Here is a 27601-nt window from a genome sequence, read left to right on the forward strand (position 1 = left end):
TATACTAAAAGAATATTATTTTTATATAAATATCTATCTATATAAATTTTTATACATATATACAACTTTTTGTATTCAATTATAAATTTAAGATAGGTTTTTATATTCTGTAGCTTATTTTTCCTTAACTTTTCACAAAATTTGATTATTTCATAAAAAAATTAAATATGTGTTCAATTAAAACTAAAACAGCAAGCAACATTTTAACGAAACCTAAAATAATTTTTCATCTTTATTTACTGTTTATGTTACGAACAAGTTTAATTAATGACAAAAAAATCTATGTTTATAACTCCGAAGTTACAAGAAATTATTGGTATTTCTCATAATAATTACGAAACTTCTTCAAAAAAATAAAGGCAACAGAAAATATAATATCATAAAATTTTAATTTTTGTTAAGAAATTATGTAATAGCATTTTGTTTATTAAAACGCTTTGTTGACCTCACCTAACCTAACTGCCTTGTCGGTAAATGTCACTATTCATTTTAAATAAATTAGATGATAAATACGGGTGGAAGAAATATTTTTTTGGCTATTATATATTTTTTTCATTTTTCTGTCTTAACATTCATTATTTTTTCCCAATGGTTGTAAATAATGGGATGCTAACGGTTTACTTAGTGAGAAGCTAAGACGCAATTTGCCTTTCTTGCACTCGTAATATTAAGATTCTCAGCTTCGCAGAGCTATTACTTGACATCGTTATTTTTTTTATCAAACATCTATTTTTATTATTGATCCACTTTTACACATTCATCTAAAAATATTTCATTTTTGACACATGCTTAGTTTTGATTTCGAAATATCGAGGATCTTACTTATCTACTATTTGTTTTTCGATATCCGTGATGTAGATTGTTGTTTTATACTAAATTTGTTTTTTCCAAGCATTTTCAGATTTGGTAAATTCTCATTAAGACCTTAGTGTTTGGCTATATGAAGTGAAGCCTTTTGAGGCAACAAAGGCAACCCTATTGGGTCAACTCAAATAAACCGTTAAAACCATAAATGGTGAACACAACAATAGAAAGTCCTTCAGACGTATATTAATCGGCCCTTCAGGCCAATGATTTTTTTGTTTTTTTTTTTTTTGTTTGCATCATCTACGTTTTAGATTTTTTCGTGAGTACACAGAATAAAACGAAGTGTTTTTCATTTGATTTTTGAACTATTGTTATTCAATTGTATTTTTTTTTGTGTTTTTGATACTATTATTAAATTATGGAATTCACTGGAGTTCTGGTTCCAACCCTTATGTATGGAAGCGAAGCATGGAGTTGGCAAAAGAAATATGAAAGCAGACTGAATGCAGTCGAAATGCGATCCCTCAGACGAATGTGTGGCAAAACGATGTTTGATAGATGTTCGAATGATGAAATAAAGAAAGAAAGTAAGGCTGAGATAAGCATTATCGATAAAATTAAGAAAGGTGTGTTGAGATGGTTTGGACATGTGGAGCGTATGAGTAAAGAAAGAACGGTTAAACAAATTTATGAGGCGAATGTAGTTGGAAAAAGAAGCAGAGGACGACCGAGGAAAACTTGGCATAATCAGGTATGTCAAATGCTTGAAAGCGGCCGGGTCAGGAGTCGTAATAATCGTCGGGTACGGATGAGGAGATGCATGAATGTAGAAGAGGCAAAGAATGTTTGCAAAGACAGAGTGGTTTGGCGTTCGATTCTCTCTGCCTACCCCTGCGGGGAAGCGGCGTGATGGTTAGTTAGTTAGTTTTTATTAAATTATTAATCTCCGTCTTTTCGAGTTGTTTTATCATTAATAATCGCCGGAGTAGATATTTTATTAAAGATTTTAAAAAATGAATATCTTGAGAAGGCCATAAAATAGTGATCAATAAATTGTTGCTTTGACCGAGAAAATTTAATATATACATCTTCATCTTCGTACTGTTACCGGACAAATAAGTAAACGATTAAATACAAGTAAGAGATGTACAACATTTAAAGAAATATTATTTAGATTAGGTAAGCACAAGTACTATATTTCAAGGCACTAAAGGTTACATTACCATATATTATAATTTTTCTATATTGTGAAAAGTTTGCATTCTTAATCTCAAAAAATATGTTGAAGTACAATGGTAATTTAACATACGAACATTAATTGCAAATCTGAATTTAAATGTTTTAAACAATTTCATTATATGTTATTTAACTTAGCAATAATGGTCCAGTCACCCATTGTTGATTAACTCATAGAGTTATCAAAGCGATTTTTGCTGTATGAGAATATTTGTATGTATTCATAAACCTAATAAATAACTAAACTCTGTTTTTTGACATCTTAACAGAGATGAAGAATAAGATGGGAGTCTGGGTATGGACAGGGCTTACGACCTATCATAGGCTGGGTCCAATTTTCTATTTTTTTCTTCATTATATTCATTATCCTTAATGCAGAAGCTCTAAGTACCTTGTATTTCATTTAGGCTCATCCATGCAAGTTGTCTTTCTTGAGCCTTCAATATCCGGTGATTATTTATATAGTTTTTACTAGAGGGTTTTAACCCTCAATTATTATTCACCGGGTTTCACAAAGTTAAAAAGAAACTTTTAAGAGTCTATTTGTAGTTCCTTTGCACGAATTGTGAAATATCTCAGTTGATAATTTTTGAAATTTAAAGAAATTAAAATATGAAAATTGAGGTTGACCGTGTGTCCTTTACCGTTTGTTGGGTTCAGAATTACGAGCCGAGGTAACTCTATATTATTGTACGCATGAAAGGCACTAAAAACTTCCTGACAGTAAGATACCTACTAAGATATATTTCCGTCTCCCCAGGTACATGTTTGACCGAGAGAGCGCAGAGAGCGTGGACAGTCGCCTGCAGGACTTTTTCTTCCTAATGGCAGTCTCCAACTCGTGTATGAATCCCCTCGTGTACGGAAGTTACGCTATGAACTTGAGGAGGGAGACGGCTAGGTGCTGCGGTTGCCTCTTCCCACGATCCTTGGATCGGAAATCAACGGGTGAGTTCAAACATTTCGATTATCATTTTGAATAGGAACATCAAACACTCCATGTACCTTAAGATAAATTTTACAGAAAAACAATAAAACTAGAAGCGGTACTCTCAGTGAGATACAAATTTCTGAAAACAGAAATCGCAATAAACTAAAAAGAAGATTTATTATTTAAATGCTGTAATACTGTATGGTTATCATTTAACCAGTGGGCCCAATATTGTGGTTGTTATCAATAAAACGTTTCAGCGTAGCGCCTACTTGCTTGCCTACTTGTTTCACAAATTTCGCTATCGGTAAATGTAATACATCGTGTTGGATATATCGCAATATGTCACGCATATAAATTCAACTTTGTAGCTATTTACATTGTAGCTTAAAGATTATTTCTAAACTAAGCTACAACATCTTTCCTATTCTACCTACGGATAAGCCCCTTAAATAGAACCTTCGGATGTTTTCTATTATTTCATGAAACAATATAATTTTACATCCGTTATCGAAACTTCCAACACATTATTTTTGTGTGAGACACTACATACATTCTTCGCTTGGTTAGTTTGAATCTCGGAATGAAGGCGAAGGTCGTGATGGGGGATTTGCGGATTCACCGGGTGGTTCAGCGGTGTGGAGGAGTAATGCCTATGTAAAGATAACGTCTATATATAAATAACGTCGTAGTGTGAGATGCGTGGTTGCGGATTTTGGTATTATAGTCTTTTACTTGAAGTAACAACCGCCAACCTTCATGAGCTTGGTGTTGTTTTTTTTAATATATCTAATGTTTTGAAAACTTTATGTTAATGATAATTTTTTTATCGGATCGAATGGGTTCGAACCGAGAAACTTTGACTTAAGAGTCTGCGACACTAAGCACGGCACTGCAACCCGACACTTAGTTTCACCGGGTCAAAGCTACGATCCACACGATTCCAAAACAAGCAAGTAATGAGATCTCTAGACCACCTGCATGTTTACTCGTCCGACTAATTCCCTGCGACGTTTTGAATTGAGACTTTTTTAGATTTTTAGATTTTTTTTTATTTTTTCAAAATAATATATAAAACGATTTTTTTTATTCTCAAATTTACACAGAATTTCAATATCATATTTAGTTCTTTTTTGAAAAGATGGTTATGTTAAATTAATTTTTACATTAATGTTTTTCTTTATTTATGAAAAAAATTATATTTAAAACAAATGTTTCATTTATGTAATAAACTTTAAAATTAAGCTTCATTAAATTTATCCAGCTTTCATGTTAAAATATTTTCTGTGCAAAATATTATCCGGAAAACATTTCAAACATCACAATGTTGTAATAGCATTGTTACGGATTTTCAATTAATTTACAGTTACCACAAATTTCGCAAACAACCAAAATTAATATTTGCCGGAACTAAAATAAACACTTTTGTTTCATTGTTGACGTTTATTTGTAAAGGTTTATCAACAATGTTTATATTGGTTTGAATTTTATAAAATATTGAGAATATTTTTGAGTGAAGGAGTCACGCCTTTAGGCGGCGACTAAATGGATGCGACAGATTACCATTCTATTTTCGAAAAAAATATTTATGTGATTATACTATTTATAAATATAAATATATTTATATATATATATATATATATATATATATATATATATATATATATATATATATATATATATATATATATATATATATATATATATATATATATATATATATATATATATATATATATACATATTTATATATTTTTTTAGAAATCCATATCTTTTTTTAGAAAAGGTTTATTATTTATGGAGATAAGTGAAAAGTATTAGGCATTTCAAAATACGAATATGTAATTGCAGGACACCAGTTATTCTCATTGTTTATAACGACATCGCAAAAACTATGCTTTGGAAAATTAACATTATTCTATATAACTTTCATAATACTTAACACAACTGAGAAATCTTAAACATGAATATTCGAGTCTTTTGAGTAATTCTTCTTTCATGTTCTTTGCCCAATTGCGATGAATAACATTCGTGTTCTACCCTTTACAATATATTTAAGGAGGATCCGTATTTATCACATTTAAAAATGAGTGATAATAAGTTGGAATTATTTTTACTACCACGGACTTTAACCCGGGTTCGTGAGATGTAAGAAAGGCCAGCTACAGACTCCGTATATTTACAATCCCTAAATATTTTTACAGGATTATTTCACATGGAATATTTTGGTACTTTAAAAACGTGTTACATTAATTGAAATTTATTTTCAATTTCAATGTTATATAAGACTCGGACGTCCATATTCTTCTTCATCTTTATTGAGATAAGATAATAGTAAGAAGAAGAAAAACGAACATCTTTAACAGTATTTCTAATTTTATGTATAACTAAGAATGGCAGTAAAAGTAAAACCTTTCACGTACTATGTATTAACGCGTAAATCAAATAAAGTTTTCAAACGTGACCAAATATTTATCTCTCAATATACTCATGTTAACCTGTTTTCATCGGTAATCCATGACGTGTATATATTTTGTGAATTCTACGTTTTGTACCCTAAACGATTCGATCAGCTAAAGAATACGATGATTAACGAATGAACTCAATACAATTTGATCAGTAGCGATTGTATTAAATCATAATTTCAACAATTTACTTTACTACTCTCACAGAATATGATTTATGTATGTGAACTTTAACCTCACTTACTATATTTATGTTTATAGGCTTAATATATGGCCTGTAATTTTTTTTTTTCAAAAACCTACGACCACAATCTTAGATCACAACATTTTATAACCTTTATTGTATCACAATCGAACCGAAAACCATCAGTTTTTCTGTTCATTTCGCGAATTTAAATAAAATATTTTGTCAATATTTGTGGTCAGATAGTTTTAAAGTAAATTAATTCGGTGTTTTGGTTTATGTTCTTTATCAATTTTACTACCACTGTGAAATTGTATTTTAAAGGAATTTCGGCATGAAAAAAGAGGTTTAAAAATAGAATTATGATTTTAGAAATACAATCTTTTTCAAAAAAATATGTACAATTTAATTATATCCAAAATGGGTTTATTTCTCGTGAATTTGAAATATTGCTCTATTTCCAGAGTTATATTTCAAATTCACCAGAATTTTAAACATTTATTTAAAATATTTTATCTTGACCTATAAATTTTATACGGAAAAAGTCTAACAATAAATTTTATTTTAATTACGGATAATTGAACTTGTGTTCATTTCTTCATTAGACCTTTGCCCCAAAAAAGAGAGAATCCTTCGCGCAAACGGAGGTTCCCTCTTGGACCAACAAAGGAGAGTCATTTGGGTCAAGAAAGGTAGGCAAGTCGGACCAACAACAGAGGTGGGCCAAAAAAGCTGACCTTTTAACCAGCAATAGAAAGTCCTTTGGACAAAAACCTTTGGGTCTCTTTTTTTACATTTAAACAATTTCGCAGACGAAGTTTATATTTTCGCTTTTCTAAGATCACCAATTTGTTTTAAATATTTTATTTTATCTGGATTATCTCTGGAGATATAAGATTTTCTAAAATCGATCGACGGGAATTTTTTTAGGTCAATGCACATATTTTTACCTTATTCATTTATTGGCAAAGCACCCAAAATTGAGTGATACATGAAATTTATTTTTACCTTTATAAGGTTAACTGTATATATTTTAATAACTGTAGTCAAACATTCAAATTATTTATTATAAATAGAAATTAAAACTCCTAAACCGGTTATTTAAATATCGACGTCAAAATTAAATATCAAGAGCTCAAAATTATCTTATAACTGAAGACATCATAATTGAACACTTGAAATTCCAACTAAAGTAAATACATATAACTAAAATAAACTCAAACTTTTATTTTTATTAGAGGCCTTGAGTCCTTGAGGAATTATTTCGAGTGACCTTTGCCGTCAATCTTATTGTACCTAAGAGATATACCCCTGTATTGGCTCAAACAACCTATGTCTGCCACAATCACAGATTTTACCTTTACGTCTTAAAGATAAATAAACACCGCTTACATTGTATAGAAAAAAAAAAAAATTTTAAAACTGTAATTTACAATACATTAAACCACGGGCGCAGCCGATTCAAAACTTAAGTATAGATGAAGCGGAGAAAAATGCAATATGATCTATGTTAAACTTTTTTTAATTCTGTGCATACTAACTTAATAAAGTCTTCTCCGTCTTATTTCTCATTACCGAGAGTTGTGCTCGTTGTGGAAGCAATTGCTTATCTCCAGTTATTTCTTAGCTGCTTGAACGCAGCACTCCAACCACCGAGGTGCCTGCTGCTGACTTAACGGTCCATCGTGTGGAGGATCTTCCTCTCCTTCTCTTCCCCTCCAGGCTACCGATCACGACCAGTCGTTCCAGGCTATCCTCATTGCCACGTCTAACGTGTTTATAGAACTGTCGTGTACAGACATTGACCAGAGTAAGGCCATCCAAGTGTAACTGTCCATGAAATTCGGAGCATGCGCCTTCAACACCACATTTCGAGAGCGTCAATTTTTCTCCTTTCTGTTGCTTTTATGGTCCATGTTTCAGAAGTATAGAAAATAATGGAGTGGATTACACTTTTGTCTTTTTTTACGTCTGATCTCTCCTTTGCAAGTTCCTTCATTGCTAATTTGAATTCTAAAGAACTAAAAATTATGAACTAATATTATCTCTTAACCTTCGAGTGAAAATAAAGTGAGACAGTGAAAATGAATTTATTATTCTTCAATAAAAACTAAATGTAAAATTTAAATGCTCAATATTGAGTAGCTAAACAATGCCTAGCAACAAAATTCAGCATTATTTTCATGTTAAAATTTATAATTAACTTATCATAAAAGTATGGAAAATATTGTGTAGATACAATTAATGAGCCCGCCTCATTATTTGTGTTACAGATTCGGAGTCAAAAGGCGGGATTATCGGATGTCTAACGTGGTGTGCTTGCTACTTATATTATAAAGGTAAACGTCATACCATCCACCCATAACAGCTATCTTGTAAACATACGCTTCAATAAATAGTTTTCTTACACATTTTCCCATATTGTCAGGTCTACTTAAACGTAACTCGATGTCCACTTTTGTTAAAAATAAAGGAGCATCGACCACCTCTCTTATAAACGTACATAGTTGCACACCTTCGGATAATCACTGCAAAATTAAATAATTTGTGACGCGAGATCATAAGTACGTTGTTTCAAATGGATTGCTTTAAACTGTAAAATCACCAAGCTTGGTTGCTCTTAACAGATGAGACAAGAGAATTCCTTATTCAATATTTGGACAAAGAAATTCAGTCGAGTGCCAGACAGGTCCGTCGACATACGTATAGAGAATTCTCTTTCAGGGCAATGGGACGGGGTTGGTGAGGATCCTCTCGTTTACTATATGGAAAGCGTATATTATAAACTTACCACTTTGGGTGGTAAGTATACGCACCCAAATATTGCGTACATTTACCCTAACATCACGTTTATATATATTTTTTTATCTTATGTTCCGTTTTATAGGAAAAATGCCGCGTGTATATGTAAGAAAGTGTCCGGAAAAAATGGTTTATACTCAAACGTAGATTGATGCTGCGAAAAGCTTATAGAAAAGGGCAAAAGCCAGCGGCCTGCCGCGGATATAATTGAAATCCACGAGAGTACTCTACAAAAGTGCTTCAAACTTAACTACAACTACACCGGTACAACATCAGTCCCTCACATTTCAATAACGGATATAAGTCCTTTGCCGAAAGCAGAACACACCCAAAAATCTATATAAAAATAATCCGAAAAAAAAAGAGGTTTATACAAAGATGGTTCGAAAACCAAAAATTAAAACAATGGAAAGTGGACCATCTCTACTTGCGAACAATAAAAAAGGATTACCATAAAGAAGCGTAAGACGGTAAATTGTGTGTAAAGACTTGTAAAGGTTACTTCTGCCCACGATACAATGAGAAGTATCAGGATCCGCCCGAATAAGATTGGATAGAATATATTCAATATAAAGCATGATGGCATGAGAACTGCAAAACATTAAAAATTGAAAGTAAATTACCCCTAACATGAGCCGTACGCAATGCGTACACTTACACTATGGTGTGTGTACACTTACACTATGGTGTGTGTACACTTACACTATGGTGTGTGTACACTTACACTATGGTGTGTGTACACTTACACTATGGTGTGTGTACACTTACACTATGGTGTGTGTACACTTACACTATGGTGTGTGTACACTTACACTATGGTGTGTGTACACTTACACTATGGTGTGTGTACACTTACACTATGGTGTGTGTACACTTACACTATGGTGTGTGTACACTTACACTATGGTGTGTGTACACTTACACTATGGTGTGTGTACACTTACACTATGGTGTGTGTACACTTACACTATGGTGTCGAATGCGTACACTTGCCCCACGCGGGGCAAGTGTACGCATTCGACATATACTTAAACTTTTTAATATAACTTTTTTTGAAGACCGAATAGTTTTTTTTAAGTTTTTTCATGTTTTTAAGAAACGATATATTTTAATATAAAAAATCAGAATTCTGAAAACGGTGTTTAAAAAAAAATCTAAATAAAAATATGCGTACGGTTGCCCCACGCGACTCTAACGATTTGATGTCCATTTAAACGTCAACCTCTCTCCAAGTAGGGTTTATAGAATAGCCGAAAACCTTTTTTTTATGATATAACGTTTGGTTGGGAAACAAGTTGTTGACAAGAAGAGAACATTTTGTTAAATTCATTTTTATCGGTTTTTGTGCCTTTACTATAAAAATAATAAAACCCTTATCCGCACCCCAATGATGCATAGGGCACTGCGTCAGATAAACGCAGTGTTATCTTGATCGTTTACACATGAAGGAAAGGTGATCAGCCCTCCGCTTCAGGTACCAGTCCAGGGTAATAATATTGAACAAATATTACAGTGAAAAAATCACTTATATTTATTTTATATATTAATATCATTGATAAAAAATATACGGCGTAGTTTGAGTACTCGATTTTTTACCGTTATTTTTTAGAATCGTTTAAATAATGTTAATATTTTGTAGACACACAAAATAATTTATTTATTTAAAAAATTTAAAAAATATATATATTTTCTACGTTTCACTTTTTTTCTAAAGCATTCATTGTTTTTGAAAACATAAATTATCCTCTTCTGTATATTTTAGTTAACCTGCGACAGCTTAAGTGTATAGGCAATAATTTTCTGTTGTTTTTTTTTACAAATATATTATTTTACATTTAATTACACATAATTAAAGTTCACTTACAATGGATTTTGTGTCACAGATGAAATTTGAATTAGAAAATTGAAATTTCTGTTTTTATATATTTTTACCTTCGTAGTATATTTATGGTGATCGTTAAGTATATGGTGGTAAAATATAGAGACCTGGACTTGAAAAGCTGGGTCATCAAGCGCCCGCAGTAGCTGTTGATGAGCCCGCTCCATCATCTGTAATGACAATGGCGATCCAAGAAAATAGCGGCAATTTAAAGCACCTGAAACACGCCGCTCGCATCTTTCTGTCGTTAACAAAACCTGAGAATTTCAGAGACACAACACCACGTGAGGTGTTGGAGGACAAAATGCAAGGCAATCTATCGTTATCATTTTCATATCATAATCCACGCCTGTATAAGCGCCCTCGAGATACCTCGAGGTACCACCCCCAGTGGGCTTTCGGAAAGTCTTCAAACGAGCTGCATAGAAGGGTGTGGCGAGGAGCTAAGGAAGTTCGCCTGCGTAAGTGAGCAGTCGTATTATAATATTCAAGCAATATCCATCCTTTTATTTTTTTCTTGGTAAAAATAAATAAATGTCCCTTTCAAAAATTTACTACGACATCTTTTACCAAAAACAAATATTAAAATAGAAACGTGTGTTATTAAATATAAACCATTTGTGTTATTTCTGAAATTTTCCTGGGATCAATAGAAGCGATAAAGTTGATGACTTTAGTTATTGGCTGATAATATGAGATGTTTAGAACTGTTATGATGTCTTTTTTACTGAAAATTCTTAAGCGGTGGTTGATGGTTAGTCCCAAGATAAAAAGGTTGGAAATTGGAGTGACAAAATGAGCCATGATTACTAAATTTGTTCCCTGAGGAAACATAATAAAACAACATTTATATATTTTTTTCTACTTTTATGTCATTTGATCAGTAATTAGGTTTCGCCATTACTGACATCATCAGACTGGTAATGACCGAGGATATAAAAATAATGTTTTTACGAGTCCTCACACCACGTGGGTTATGTTCATTATTGAATTTGATTGTAAATACAGGGCGGGGCGTGGTCACTACCTTTTTTGAAACTCTCGCCACAAAACGACAGTTACTTCTAGAACGCGTTCCTATAGCGCGTTTGAAAGCACAGAATCTTAAATATTTTTTTAGGGTAGTTTAGTGTGAATCATGCCATGGATAAACGAGGAGTGCGCGTTTCCGTGGAGGCTTACCTTTCCTTCGGCCGCTCCGTCATCGCAACTCAGCGTGCATTCAGAAAACAATTCAATATTGCGCCTGCAGGTCGTGTGCCTGATCGTAAATTGATTTTTACATCAGGTATCATGTAATACGATGTAGGTGGACACGTTCAGGGATACTAGTAATGTGATGAAGAAACAAAATGGACCTTCCAGAACCATCAGGATGCATGAAAACGTGGACAGTCGTAAACGTCGTTGTCATATCCATTTCTTCAAGTTTTTTTTATACCTTACTCGAAGAAAGAGATTTTGGGGATGTGTTGTTCCAACTGGATGACGCAACGGTTCACACGACATGAACTTACATTATTTTTTGCGGGAACACCTTCCCGAACGGCGCATCTCCCTTAGGGGCTACCTTCAGTAACCAGCGCGATCCCCAGATTAAGCTCCCTGTGACTATTTTATACCTTAAAAATTGATTTATAAAAACAGTCCAAAGACTCTTGGTTAGCTGAGGGATAATATTGCTGCTCCTAATGCCGACAAAGGCACAGATATGCTGGAAAAACTTGACAAAAATGTCGAAATTCGCTTATCTTAGCGCATTAACGAGAACAGAGGCAGCCTTCTAGATGCCGTTTTTAAAACTAAATAAAATAAAACTTAAAATTTGTTTCTGTTTAAAAATAAAATAATTAAATCTATTCTGACATTACTTTTTATGTCATGATTTTTTAAAATATGGAAGTGACCACGCCCCACCCTGTACTTACATGAATTTCCCATTCACAATTCTCACGAAATAAATACTAACTAGACATAATAATTAAAGAAAACACTTCGTTTTTTACCACTTGAGTTTAATTATAGACTACATGTTTCAGAAGCTAAACTTCCATCATTCAGGTCTGTATAATAACATATGTTATTATACAGACCTGAATGATGGAAGTTTAGCTTCTGAAACATGTAGTCTATAATTAAACTCAAGTGGTAAAAAACGAAGTGTTTTCTTTAATTATTGTAACATGTCTTACCACAAAGTTAATGCCGAAACAATAAACTAACTAGACATGATATTTAATTTAGATTGGATCGTTGTTAATTATAAAAACTTATGTTATTTCTTGTTGCAGTGGGATCTGGGACTACTCGAAGCACAGCGACTTGCAACCACATCAATAAACAAACAAATTTAATAAAAAGCATTGGCCAAAAGGTAATGAATACATAACTTATTTTCCTTTTTTTCTGATTTCAATACAATTTATTTACATGCATTGGGCTCTTTAACCAAAACTGTTTTAATGACGAGTGCTTCAGCTTAAAATAAAATAACCCTCCAAAATTTCAGTATTTGCCCTGTTTTGAAATGTCGGAAATGCGTTATTTGGTTTTGTTTTATCAAACTCGATTGACAGTAGTTTTGGTATGGGTGAAAAAAACTACCCACCTTATTCACATTTCAATTATCATTTATGCTTTTTTTTAGGATAGCTAGATTTTTGTTGTACAAAATACTTTGATTAAACTGCCGAAATTACTAGGTAATACTAAGCTGCGTCAGGATTTAAAGCTGAGACTTTAGTCTCAGCTTTGAAGTCTTTGTTTTTCTTTTTAGTTATCCGATAACTGTTACTTTTTATATTTGAGATGGTCAGAAAAATTGAAATCAGTCTATAACAAAAACATCTTACTCTAATTCTCAAGTATTGAATTACTCATTGACTTCACAAATTAAGGTTGACCCAAAATTGTAGCAAATTTTAATCAGCGCGTAAATATATCAATAATATGACTAAACGCTTAATATAACACGACACAAATTGGTTTCAATTTCTTGATTCACATATTTATTGTTTAGGCGCATCACTTCACTTCCCTGTCTGAACTAGCGATAGCAAGGAGGAAGTCCGGGATTTTCCATGGGCTGGCTGAACTGAGCTCACGTCCTGTCTGTGTTATTTCCTTCAAAGTAGGCGAAGGCATTTAACTTCACTGACTCATAGACTGACTGACTAGATCTGTTACCACTCTACGTCTCGCGACGCATCGTCCCTCGGTTCTACCGGTGCGTATCTAGGACTGATGGATCGGACGTTACGTTTGATTGAAAGTTGTCTTTCTGGACCGTGGTTAAGACTTTGTGCTAGGTTGTGTTGTAAGGGTTGTTTTTTCCATTGTTTTTAGGCTCCGTATCTAACTAATGTGCTAGCCGGGGTTGTGAAGGCGTCTGTATACACGCCAATGTCGAGTTGGAGTCGGATCTAGCTGACTAACTGACATACAGAAATCCCTTTCACTGCCTATACTGAGGTGCTTCTAGAAACATGATAATGGTTAAGGAAATTTGTATTATTTTGATTGGCAGTTACTAAGACATTGAATGCTATTTAATGTGAATTCAAATTAAAATCAGAATATAATTTAGTTAGACTTTTTTTTAATTTTCTCCACATAGTTCATAAAAAAAGTTGCTTTACAAGAGCAACCTGTCAAGTAGCATAGAGTTATTGTGTCAAATCTGGGAATACTCTCAATGTATATGGTAATATTTCTGCTTAGAGAAGATTAAATATGCCAACTTTCAGAAAAACTTAGAGCCTTTCCCAAAAAAAATATTTAAATTATCAAATAACAGTTTCTTATATATAAAAAATAAAGACATTATTTAAAAAAATGGGATAAAGTAAAAGAAAAAGAAAAAAACATTGGTGGGAACTCATATATTATTTTTTAAACTACTTTAATGTTCACTATATTTTTTTTAATTAAAAGATGTAAAATGGACCTAATTATTTTTCAGAGATTACCGATATCATACAGCTTTTTCAATAAGATATACGGTTGACTCTTTCAAAGACTTGTACATTGTACGTATCTTAAGTATCGTAAGTATCTTTACCCGTAACATTTCAATCTTAATCAAATGTTAATATTTTCACTATTCATCTTCTGAGACTTTATAGGTCAAATATGTAGGTCCTATAAGTATAACTAATACCACAAATCCTGTGATTAAAATCTAACTTGTACAGTTATATTTCAATTTACTTGCCATGGTTGGCGTATAAATTATAATGTTATCACAAAATATTTATTGCCTAGCTTATATTGAAAGGACTTTCCCAAGCTATAAATAAGACCCTTTAAATATAATCGTATTTCTGAGTTATTTTGCACTCTTATAATAAGGTGAGTTGTTAATGTGGAAAAATATGTCTAAAGAAGCAACTTGAAGATTCATCTGAATTATCTGTATCTTTTAGCTTCACCAAAGATACTTTCTTAAAGAAAGAACAAAATAACGTCACTTCTTTGGTTAAATTAGCAGCAGTTTGAACACCCTTGATGTTATCATATGCAATTGCCAGGGTATCATTTCATTGCATATTCGCTGTCGAGCGTATTGTAGGTATAACTCTATGCAAAGCCCGTGAAGGTAGTTTGGTCGATTTATTGACTTTCCGGTGACTGCATAATGTATAATTTTACTATTTATGCCTGTAATATTAACCATTACGCAAAATAACACCATCGGCCACCGTCCAAAGCGTCAACCCCGACTTTTGTCTCATTGTAAAATGTGATCATCTCGGGCTTATTGTGTTGATCAGGAACTATATTGCTATCGTGATGCATGCTAGAAATGGGAACCACTGCTTTGGATTTTTTAGGAACATATAATGTCATCGTTATTTTAGCTGTTAAACCAAACAATGACGATTCTACTTCTCTTGTTTTTGCTGTTTATGCTTTAAAAATTCCCTTGGAATCTCTCTTTTATTTGACTTCAAGAGAAGAAGGCAAAGCAGAGGTAGATGCGTCTGAATTTGCGGAAATATCCTCCTTTTTCAAATCATCATCATCAAGCAAAGCATTCCCATATCTTCATTCCTTAGCATATTTCTACTACCCATACCTGTGGCAAAAACAAACCCGAAAAAAAACGGCAAAAACCTATGCTATAATGGCATATAAAAACCTCTTAAAATAGTATATATTTTACACTAGAGGAAACGATTTAAAATAAAACTAATGGTTCTCACTTACCGACGTTGTTACTATTCAAGGGTCAACGTGACCCTATCCCTACTGCTATGGCGCGAAATAAGCACAAACCGGCAAAACATACCCACCATGCACAAGCACGAGGGCAATACTGAGAATACACGGGCGGGGGTGCGGGGTTGTCTAAGAATTATTAGGCAAAAACTTCGTTTCCCAAAAAAAAGTTCACAGAGTCACGTATACCCATGAGTAGTAACCAAGGGTTAAGTAGGTACCCGGAAAACAATTTTCTCTAATATATTTACTTTACGCCAGCATAAATATCTACCCGTATTTGAATTCCACCCTTTAAAAATGGAAAAAATACCATTTTAAATAGTCTTCAATTAAAAACTTGTGTATTAAACCATTGTGCTATCAGATTTTAAAACACAACATGTATTTGTTTTTTTTCAAGTATTAATTATTTTTATTTTCAAGTCAATATTTATTTTTAATTCAGTTAACGAGTTTCAACAAATTAATCAGGTTTATTTTATTTTTAAGTGTGTTCATTTTCCTTTAGAGTTTTCATCGGTGTTTATTATTGAAATAATTGCCCCGTTTCACGGATATTTATGTAGTCCAACATTTTTAATCTCTGCCTCCGTAGTTGGGTGGTAATCGAGTTAGGCTACCGTGTTCTAGGTCCCGGATTCGATTCCCAAGGGGTCAAAGGAAATAAATAAGCGATCTTTTCCCTCGCGTTTCTTTAATATCTGCTGAAGTGATATCCTTGTCTTCGTACAATTATGACCAAGATAACACTGCGTTGAAGCAATATATAGAGTCTGATGCACCACTGGGTGCGGATAATGATTTGAGCAGGATAAAATGCTGATATTTGTAAGGTACACAAAAGTGTGGTTAAATTTAACTTTAGAGTGGGAACACAGTGGGCGATAAATTTATTTTACGCCAACTTCTGTTATAAGACATCTTAGAATTCTGACGTAATAATGTTATTATGAAACTTTCACGTAATAACAATTTTATGCTAAGGTAGATACGCTCATAATATGTTGGTTATAAGTAGTAAAATACTTAACTTAAAGGCGGAATGTAGGTAATAAATGGAGCCTCGAGAGGCATCTTGAGAGGTAATATACACAAATAATATAACTTTTCAAGACAATCAAGAAAACTAAATTAGATCAAAAACAGTTCTCACCTTTTATATACACACACACACACATATAACTAACTAACTAACTAACCATCACGCCGCTTCTCCGAAGGGGTAGGCAGAGAGAATAGAGCGCCACACCACTCTATCCTCGCAAACATTCTTCGTCTCTTCCACGTTCTTGCATCTTCTCATACATACCCGCCGATTGTTACGACTCCCAACCTGACCACTTTCAAGTATTTGGCATACCTGATCGTGCCATGTTTTTCTCGATCTTCCTCTGCTTCTTTTCCCACTAACATTCGCCTCATAAATTTGTTTTACCGTTCTTTCCTCACTCATTTGTTCTACATGTCCAAACCATCTCAACACACCTTTCTTAATTTTATCGATAATGCTTATCTCAGCTTTGCATTCCTTCCTTATTTCACTATTCGCACATCTATCATACATCGTTTTGTCGCACATTCTTCTGATAGATCGTATTTCGACTGCATTCAGTCTATTTTCATCCTTCTTTTGCCAACTCCATGTTTCACTTCCATACATTAGAGTTGGAACCAGGACTCCGTTGTGCACTGCCAGTTTAGCTTCCGCTGATAGGTTTTTATTTGCTAAAACTGATTTCAGTGCACCATTCACTTTGTTCCCAGCATTCACTCTCCTCTCTATGTCTTTATCAATCTTTCCATCCCTAGAAAACATAATACCCAGCTACACGAAATCATCTGCCTGTTCCAATATCTCTCCGTTTACCAATATTTCACATTCAGATGTGCATTCTTCTCTTTCAAAAAACATAATTTTGGATTTGCTAAAATTAATCAATAAATCACTTTCCTTGCACACATTATACACTTTTGCCACCAACACCTGCAGGTCTTCTCTGCTATCGGCAAAAAGAACAGCATCGTCAGCATACGAAAGGCAACAGACAGTCAAATTATTCATTCTAGCTCCAACATTTAAATCTCTCAGTTCTTTTATGCAATTATCCATGTATAGGTTAAACAGCCACGGTGATATATATATATATATATATATATATATATATATATATATATATATATATATATATATATATATATATATATATATATATATATATATATATATATATATATATATATATATATATATATATATATATATATATATATATATATATATATATATATATATATATATATATATATATATATATATATATATATATATATATATATATATATATATATATATATATATATATATATATATATATATATATATATATATATATATATATATATATATATATATATATATATATATATATATATATATATATATATATATATATATATATATATATATATATATATATATATATATATATATATATATATATATATATATATATATATATATATATATATATATATATATATATATATATATATATATATATATAATATATATATATATATATATATATATATATATATATATATATATATATATATATATATATATATATATATTATATATATATATATATTTACATATATATATATATATATATATATATATATAAATATATATATATATATATATATATATATATATATATTTATATATATTTGTATATATATATATATATATATATATATATATATATATATATATATATATATATATATATATATATATATATATATATATATGTATATATATATATATATATATATATAAATATAAATATATATGTATATATATATATATATATATATATATATATATATATATATATATATATATATATATATATATATATATATATATATATATATATATATATATATATATATATATATATATATATATATATATATATATATATATATATATATATACCTTTTATTGGTACCTTTTTTCACTTTTCATGGATCCGTAATCCAGTGAAATATGATAATTTATTATAAAGGAGAACAACCGTACAATTTTTTGTATAAAATGAATATTAATTATAATACATAAAATGAATAATAATTACATATTATACATAAAAACCAATGTTAACTTTAGAGGCGTATTAAAAGTTTTTTATTTCACGGTTGAAAACAAACAAAAAAGATTGAATATTTTAATGTATTTATTTTAAAAGTCAATTTTAGATTAAAACAGTCGTTTCGCTTTGATCTTTAATTTGTGATTAAACAATAAATAAATAAATATTACTAATTGATCTTAAAGGGAATATCAAAGGATAGATTAACATTCTCCTTATTCCTTGCTTCACAAATTCGTCTCGGCATTCAAAAGTTCCTCACTGTAAACCCGCGTGTATGGATCACGTAAACCTTAATTGAATATTAAACAATCCTATGCTAGGCCTTAGCGTATCTTCCCTTCGAGCGGTTAGTAATTCCAACCCAAATATTTGGACAAGGTAATAAAACCTTTCAGGGCTTCCATTATAAACGCGTTATCTACGTAACATACTTAACTTTTGACGTTACTTTTATTCGGTAAAAAAAACTAATGATTAGTATTTAAGGACTTGAACTTAACTTCCTGGCATCATGATTACTTGCTTGGAAGACCGGTTTAAAATTTTCAAAGTCATTAGAATTAAACCTATTGAAGTAAAGTTAAATTTGTCCACACTACGTAGTTAAGCCGTTCGTAATACCACTCTAGGGTTGATTTTAGAATAAAAACAAAAATTTACGGTAGTTAATTCCGGCAGAGTTAAATTTCAGCGTATTTTATGGAAACTACTCAAGATAAATGAAAATGTAAAGGATTAACATTTATCTTATTTTAATTAACAAACAAATTTATTCAAAAACATTTCACGATCCTATTTTTAAACAATTTGTTATTTGAAAAATACAGAATAAAATTAACAAAATAAAACAATGGAATTTTTAGATTCATCTCAACCAAGATGAAGAATATTATGGAAGTCCGGACATTTACAGGGCTTACGACCATCATAGGCTGGTTAAAGTGATCACCTTTACACACGTGTAACATTCACCAATTCTACCCACGATTGACAACCACACTACTCAAATTCTTAAAACTTCTAGATTTATTGATTAAACTCGAAACACGATTGTGTTGATTGATATGATTGTATGAGGAAAGCTTTTATTTAGCCAAAATTCTTTAATTTTTATGTAAGGTCCGAATTATATTTACATACTTGAAAACACTAGAGGATACAATTTGAAATTTTTATTAAAGCTTGAAATTTGACTACTTAATTTACTTACAAAATTTTAAGTGTCCAAATACTTGTTCACTAAACTGGATTATCTCCAAAAAAGGAGTTATTTTTGACATCGCAACATAGATTTCCCATCATCAGATTTTCTTCATCTATGTTTAGGACTCGCAGGGTCATTTAACACTCGGTTTACGGCACCCCTCAAATTAACGGATTTCTGATTTGCTTTGTAAAATTTGACAACACGGACAGAATTTCTGATTTTTTTAAATGACTGTCTTCATAATAGATCAGTGCAAATATTTTTACCATTTTTGTTTTTTTGAAAACTTCTTATTTTTGAAAATCATATCACTGTATACCTATTTCTACGGACACCCGTCTAATTGATGGATTCGGTAGTTGAAAGAATACCCCTTTTGAATTCGTTTCATTTGTGAAAATATTTGTTTTGAAACAACGTTATTTCTACAATTTTTGTGAACCAAGGAAGAAAGAATGTCATCGGTGTTTCGATTTTTTTTTCTTTACAAGTACAAACACAAATTAACAAGTACCTACGCGCTCGGAAGTGCATTTGGAGCATTATGATTTATGGAGCAATAAGAAAGGCCTCTTTAGTTGATTTCTAGCAAAGTTGACCATATTGTCTTCAGTTTTAGAATTATAGCCTGTAATTAAAAAAATATCTAGTTATTGTAGGTTTGTTTTCGATAATATCGTTTTCTAAAAATGAGTATTTATTTTAGCAATACTATTGATTTATATTCACACATTTTAAGCAAACATGAGTAAATCAATAAAGTGTTTGAAGTTATTGAACGAAATTTCTAACATCGATGAAGAATATTCCGGTACTTTGAAGAAGCTATGCTAGCTTTGAAGAAAGAGAATTTGAAAAAAGTGAAAATGAAAATGTATCAGAGATTGCCGAATCCGGCAACAGCAAAATTTCAGAAGGGTCGTCAGAAATGGAAAACATTAGAGGTAGAAAAAGAATACGCATTTTATCAAGCACTGACTTCGAGAATGAGACTGGCGTATCTTCAATTCTCACCGCATCCACCTCCCACAGCAATGCAACAGAACTGCTTTCGAACTAACAATTGATACGCGTGAGTTAGAACATACGCATATCAGTTATAAAGACTGCACGGAAATAGAAACGCGTCGTGTTGTAAAAAAAGGAACATTTCAATTGAAGACTTTTTTAGCAATTGTATATGTCAGGGGAGCATACGAGGCGAAATCGCTAAAGGCTTCTTATTTGTAGTCCAAAAAATGGGGGCCATCTTTCTTTTCAAAAACAATCTCAGTTCATTTGGGTTATAAAAATATTAATATTAATATGTTTTGTCTATTTTAGTCATATTTCAGTTTAATAAAACATTTTATATACAAAAAATAGCTTTTACGTTCATCCGTCAATATGACGGGTGCCGTAGAGATAGGTATAAAAAAATATCCGTAAACCTAGTGCTAAACAGTATAAAGGCTGTCTGGAGATCGGATTTATACTCGGTGAAGACTGAATTCCACCTATACAATGCCTGCATTGCTCCTGTTCTCTTATAAGGCTGTGAAACATGGCACCTTACAAGGGCCCAGAGCAGCCGTGTGCTGAGCATTGAGAATAGGTGTCTGCGGAGAATTTTAGGCGTGCAGTGGTTTGAGACTTTGTGAAGAATGAAGGCGTAGGACGCAGCAAATCCTGGTCACAACTGTCGTCAAGAAAAGGCTATTCAGTTGGCTTGGCTATGTACTCCGCATGCCTCCTGAGAGACTTAATCAAGCTTGCCTCTTTTACAAGGCATCAGGTTCGCGCCGCCCAGGACGACAATTCGTCGGCAGTTCTCGTCAGAACTTCGAGACGCGGATCTGACTTGGGAGGATGCAAGAGAACTGGACACAGTTTGTGGACTCCATATGCTCCACCTAGGGAGCGGATATGGTTTAATTATTAATTAATATATTGCTCTAATAATTATATATATATATATATATATATATATATATATATATATATATATATATATATATATATATATATATATAAATAAATATATATATATATATATATATATATATATATATATATATATATATATATATATATATATATATATATATATATATATATATATATATATATATATATATATATATATATATATATAATATATATATATATATATATATATATATATATATACACATGCACTTGTTTTTATTTTTTAATAACAACAGAACCAATTATGTTTTATCCCATTTATTATTCATCAATAATACAGTACCCTTAACGGCACTACATCATTAGAAAAAAATCCCAAAACATAAAAACATCTCCTCTTGTATTGAATAAAGTGCTCAATTTATAAATTATTTGCCTTTTTTTCCTTGAATAACTTATATTTTTAACAAAAAAATCATTTTCTTTAAATATTTTATTATCCTTTTTTTATATCATCTTACTTACGTTTTCTGAGCTTTCTTAATAAAATTTTAATATAAGTGAAAAAAATTGAATTATTTTACATATTGTAAAGATATTCTTGATTATCAAAAAAATCCTACTACTTTATTATTCTAGTGCAGGAAATCTCTTTTTCCTGTTATTTTTATTATCAATTTCCCATTATCAAAGCACAAAGATCGATTTTGTAAAGACAGCATGGAAGAAAATTCCTTGAATTTGTTTGAGTATCAAAAGTTGATTTTGTTGGTGAGTCGGTAATTTTTGAGATCAAAACTTTTCCCCGAATCTGTTAAATGATATACCTTAAATAATTTACTTTAAAACATATTAAGAAAATTATAAAATTCATCCTTGAAAAGACGATATGAACCAAATGTAAATAAATATTCGAAGCTCTTAATAAAGCCAGTATTAAGATGTTCAATTGGAAACCTTAAAACATGTTTTCATTCCCCCACCAACCGGTACACACGTCCAGAGTAATCAATTTCCTCCTATCGGTCAGCTCAATGGTATTATATTCTCCTATAATTCAGGATACTTGCGCTCGAAAGGTGGCCATGGTGAAAATATATATATATATATATATTTTGTTAAATATTATTTACGTAAATACGAAAAGCTCTTTGGACGGCTAGCAAAATTTTTTTATGTGACACACTTACTTTTTAAATTTTATCTATACTTACTTTTAAAATTTTACCCATACTTATTTTTTTAAACAGTAAATTAAATTTAATTTCACATTTTAAAATTATTGCATAGATTAGTTCTTTTGGGAATGACGTTTTTTGTGTAATAACATATTTTTAAATTTATAGAAGAATAAAAAAATAAAAAACAAAATAATGTTTGCTCATTTATCTACTTGGGGAACATAAGAATTTTGCGTTTAAATATTTTTACCTAGGTATGTAAATTTCTATAACAACATTATCTCGAAAACACTCAACTCCTTATTTTATGTGTAAATACGGGGAAACAGATATTATGATATAATTTACATATGTTAAATCTTCAAAACACATTTCAAAAGATTTCATTACCTTTACATTAAAACGTTTTTCATTTTTGCGTGAATTTTTAGACGAACGCATGGTTTCCGAATTACGTTTTTCTTAAAAACGCAAATGATGAAAATGAAGTTATCGTTGTAAATGTTCAGAATATTTTCTTTTGAGATGGCTCACCGTTTCTTTGCGGGTTATTTTAGGGATGTATTACGAACCGTAAAGTGTTTTACACAAAGATAAAACTCATGTTCCGTAGTAAAGCTTTTATTTGAGTAAAATTTGAATAAATAACCGTCTTATTAAGAAGTATTCCTAAATCGTTACTCATTTCTCATTTTGACTAACGTAACAATAAATTCTAAAAGATATAACAAACATCGCTATATTGAAATAATTCGAACTCTTGCTAAAACTCAAATACGATAGCGCAGGTACTCAAAATGCAAAATATTTACTTGATTTTTGTATTTGTTTCAGCAAGTCCGTATTCGAGACAAACTAGAGATAGTGGGACATCCGCCTACGATGAGCGAGACGAGTCACGTCGGAACCAGACCTCTCTTCCACTCCGACCCGAACCCTCAGACCGGAGACTACCGCGTGCTTGATGCCGGATTTCCGAGAACGGTAACCGAACAAAGTTTGCTGACGACCAGAAGCCTGGACAATACGATGACCGTCGGCTACAAACGCTGCGACTCCCGGACCAAGTGGAAATAGGATGAGGATGGCTCTCGGGAAATCTGCACCTTCCCTGACGAATACGAAAACTATTCGTCAGACTCCCGACCGAACTCCGAGAGCCTCGCAGAAACCAGCCAAACTCGACTAACTTCCATTATCAAAACCAGCGTGTCCTTCCCCAACAGGATGGGCAAACGGGGGAAACCGAGACCCGGTCGCGACGAAGGATCCAACAGCGCTCTTCTGAACAGCGATGACGGTGTCGGATCTAGGAAGATTTTCAGTAAAGTCCACTTTAATATTCCCATAGTGGAGCTAAGAAACGTCAGCAAGTTTCACAGGAAACGGAACGACTCCATTTTACTCAGCAATTCCTCAAACAACGGGAAGCAGTATTGTACGCTAATGGCGAATGGGGAAAGGAGACAGAGTAGCTTAACTCTACAGAAGGATACAGCGGTATAAATAAATAATAATATATTCTCCGACACAAATAAACCTTATGTTTCTCGTAAAAATGTTATACATGTAAATTTGTCGATTTGACTTTCATAGTATTATAAAAAAAAATAGTATAGAAAAATCCAATCTCGTAGTAAGTAATCTTTATTACATATAATACACTTATAACTGTGTCCATATTCCAATTACGTTCACTGGTTAATTTCGCGTACAAATTGCTATTCTATTTTTTTATGTACAAACGATTTGAACGTTGAAAGCTTATTGGCATAAACCAGTTTTTCTCGAATTGGGCAATAACGCCCCCTTGTGGGCGTTCTACTGAGCTTTTTAGAAAGACTTTTACTGAGCATAAAAGCTCAAAGAGACACATAGAAATGCTAAGAATAAATGTATATATTTTTAATCCTCCCCTCTTCCTATGATGGGACATTCTGGCGGTTTTATTTTCCTTTTTGATGAGAAATTTTAATTGAAGGCGCCAGAATAAAAAAGTTTGGGAACCTGCGGCAAAAACAAAATAAAAACATACTAACGTTAATGGTACTAAGGGGTAAATAGATGTCAAGGTTCGTGTATTTTAAAGATGTTTAGATTTGTGGACAGATGGAACTTGTTCAAATTCAAATGTAAAAAAAATCTATGAATAGAACAGTCGAAATGGTAAAATAACTACTTGGCTTTATATAAGGGGGTTGAATTAGTTCTTGCCGTTTATAACAATTTAATATTTCTCTGTGGTTTAAATAGATTCCTTTCGTTTTTTTTTGTTTTCCTGTCCCCCGCTGCCTCGAACACCCACGTGGCACCTTCAACCGCCTCAAACCGCCTCAAAATTAAGGCTATGGGCCTTGTTCATCGGCAGGGAAACTGGGTCCCGTATGCTCTGAAGGAGAGAGATATGGAAAGGCGACTTTGCATGTGTGATTCACTCTTGCAACGGCATCACAGAAAAGGTTTTTTGCATCGCGTCATCACCAGCGATGAGAAGTGGATCTTCTTCGACAACCCCAAACGCCGCAAAGTCATCTGCCAGCCAGGACAACCACTCCCTGCTGAAGCCAGCATTGCAAAACGCAACATTCACGGCTCAAAAACGATGCTTTGCATTTGGTGGGATCAGCATGGAGTAATTTTTTTCGAGCTTCTCAAAGCAGGCCAAACAGTCACAGCAGAGGTTAACAAGCAGAAAATGATCAAACTGAAAACAGCAATTGAAGAAAAACGTCCAGAAAACGCAGCCAGGCACGAGTCGATTCTCATTCTGCACGACAACGCGCGCCCGCATGTTGCCAAAGTGGTAAAAGAACAGATAAAATCCTTCGGCTGGGAGGTTCTGTCACACCCGCCCTACTCTCCTGACGTCGCACCATCCGATTATCATCTGTTTCGGTCCATGCAGCATGGATTATCGGGAGAAATTTTCAAAAGTTATCGAGAAGTCGAGTTATGGGTTGAAAATTGGATTGCCTCAAAAGACAAGGTTTTATTTTATAGGGGAATACGACTTCTTCCTGAAAGATGGGCCAAAGTAGTCGAGAAAGAAGGGCAATACTTTGAATAAATTCTTACTTTAAAAAATATATATTTTCAATTCAAAATACTACAAAAAACGGCGAGAATTAATTCAAACCCCCTAATAATAAGGAAAACATAGGAATTAGGATCAGGTTAGAAGGTTGCGGAAATAAACTTAAAGTTTCTTTATGGTCTTTTTTATGGTCATCAGGGAAATTTCATATTTCAAGCGGAAAGATTCCTTTATTCCATAGGCATCTTGAACAGTGCAGAAATTACTGAAAAGCGAAGCCATACACAGGGTAGAAGTTCTCAACAAGGTATTTTTGTGCAAAAGGGTTGTGATGAATATAATGAAATCGTGAGAGAGATTATAGGTATATGTGCTGTATTAAACGACACCATTTTACAAAGTTATTAGCCAATATAGTAAATATTTTATTAGGTTGACAATAAAGCAAATTATAGGGTTCAGCAGAACCTCCCGTCAATTGATATTATTATTTTTTTACTATTATAAGCCTTCACTCATTTGCGATTAATTTTGGCTCCCATAAACAAATACATTGTTATTATAAAAAGGTATAAAAGGTGATAAGGAGGGAAAAATTCCAATATTTTATTTATAAAAGAAACCGGTTTTTTAAAAATAGTGTATAAAATAAAGTGGCTAAAATAAAAATCAGTAAAAAACAATTTACTAAGCAAATTACTTATGACTGAATATTTTATACGAGTATATTATAGCAAATATTATTTTCCATAACACATTTTCATTCAAATTGGTACATTAATTTTAAAAATCTGTTCATGTTTCTCTCAAAACCTTTTCCCAATGGTTTTATTTTTTTTGTCACTCTGATTATTTAATGTTTATAAATATGATAGTATGAACATAATAATATAAATACCTCAGTGAATTTCAATAAAATATGTACAGGTTTTTTTTTAAAGTATTATTAATATTGTATGTAAATATTGTAAATGAAAAACATATTCGTGTTCTAAATTTCAAATTAACTAATATCAAAATGTTTTAGGGAAAAGAGTATTACGGTTTATTCTGTATATCTTGGAAACTATAAATATATATATTTATATATGTATATATATATATATATATATATATATATATATATATATATATATATATATATATATATATATATATATATATATATATATATATATATATATATATATATATATATATATATATATATTATATGTGAATATTATAAACTTAAATCTAAACGGGTTGTGTTTATAAAATGGGAATCCAGCAGTGGTTGGGTGAGACTCTAACTAACATGGGACCAAAACCGACTCAAAAAGCTTAGTGATTGTTTCTCGGCTTGAGCACTTGTTAGCAATTCAAAATTAAAGTGTCATTGTATTTTGGCAAATTAACGAGCAAAGGCATAAACTAATCGCCTCGTTATTAATGAGTCAGCTTGCAGATCAGATTACCAATTTCACGTAAAAAAAAAATATATATACATAAAGATATATATTTTGCTTTTAATTTTTGCTTTCATATATCATTCTCATTTTAACTGAAAATGCCTTGATTCTTAAAAAAAATGGTGTAAA

The 27601-nt window shown here is 31.7% G+C and overlaps 1 protein-coding gene across 1 annotated transcript in view; it reads left to right on the forward strand.

The window, feature by feature from the left end:
- LOC148310098 (uncharacterized) overlaps positions 1–24064 on the forward strand; it is a 29521-nt gene extending 5457 nt beyond the window's left edge. Inside the window, exons 2-7 of the mRNA XM_088258978.1 lie at positions 2804–2991; positions 6229–6341; positions 10408–10765; positions 12596–12678; positions 13324–13434; positions 23822–24064. Of these exons, the coding sequence (XP_088115104.1) occupies positions 2804–2991; positions 6229–6341; positions 10408–10765; positions 12596–12678; positions 13324–13434; positions 23822–24064 (1096 nt within the window). The remainder of the gene's footprint in view (positions 1–2803; positions 2992–6228; positions 6342–10407; positions 10766–12595; positions 12679–13323; positions 13435–23821) is intronic.
- Positions 24065–27601: the final 3537 nt, after the last annotated feature.

This window comes from Brachycentrus maculatus, unplaced genomic scaffold (assembly GCF_059751285.1).
Source record: "Brachycentrus maculatus isolate JH-2025_06_01 unplaced genomic scaffold, ASM5975128v1 h1tg000105l, whole genome shotgun sequence".
Taxonomy (NCBI): Eukaryota; Metazoa; Arthropoda; class Insecta; order Trichoptera; family Brachycentridae; genus Brachycentrus; species Brachycentrus maculatus.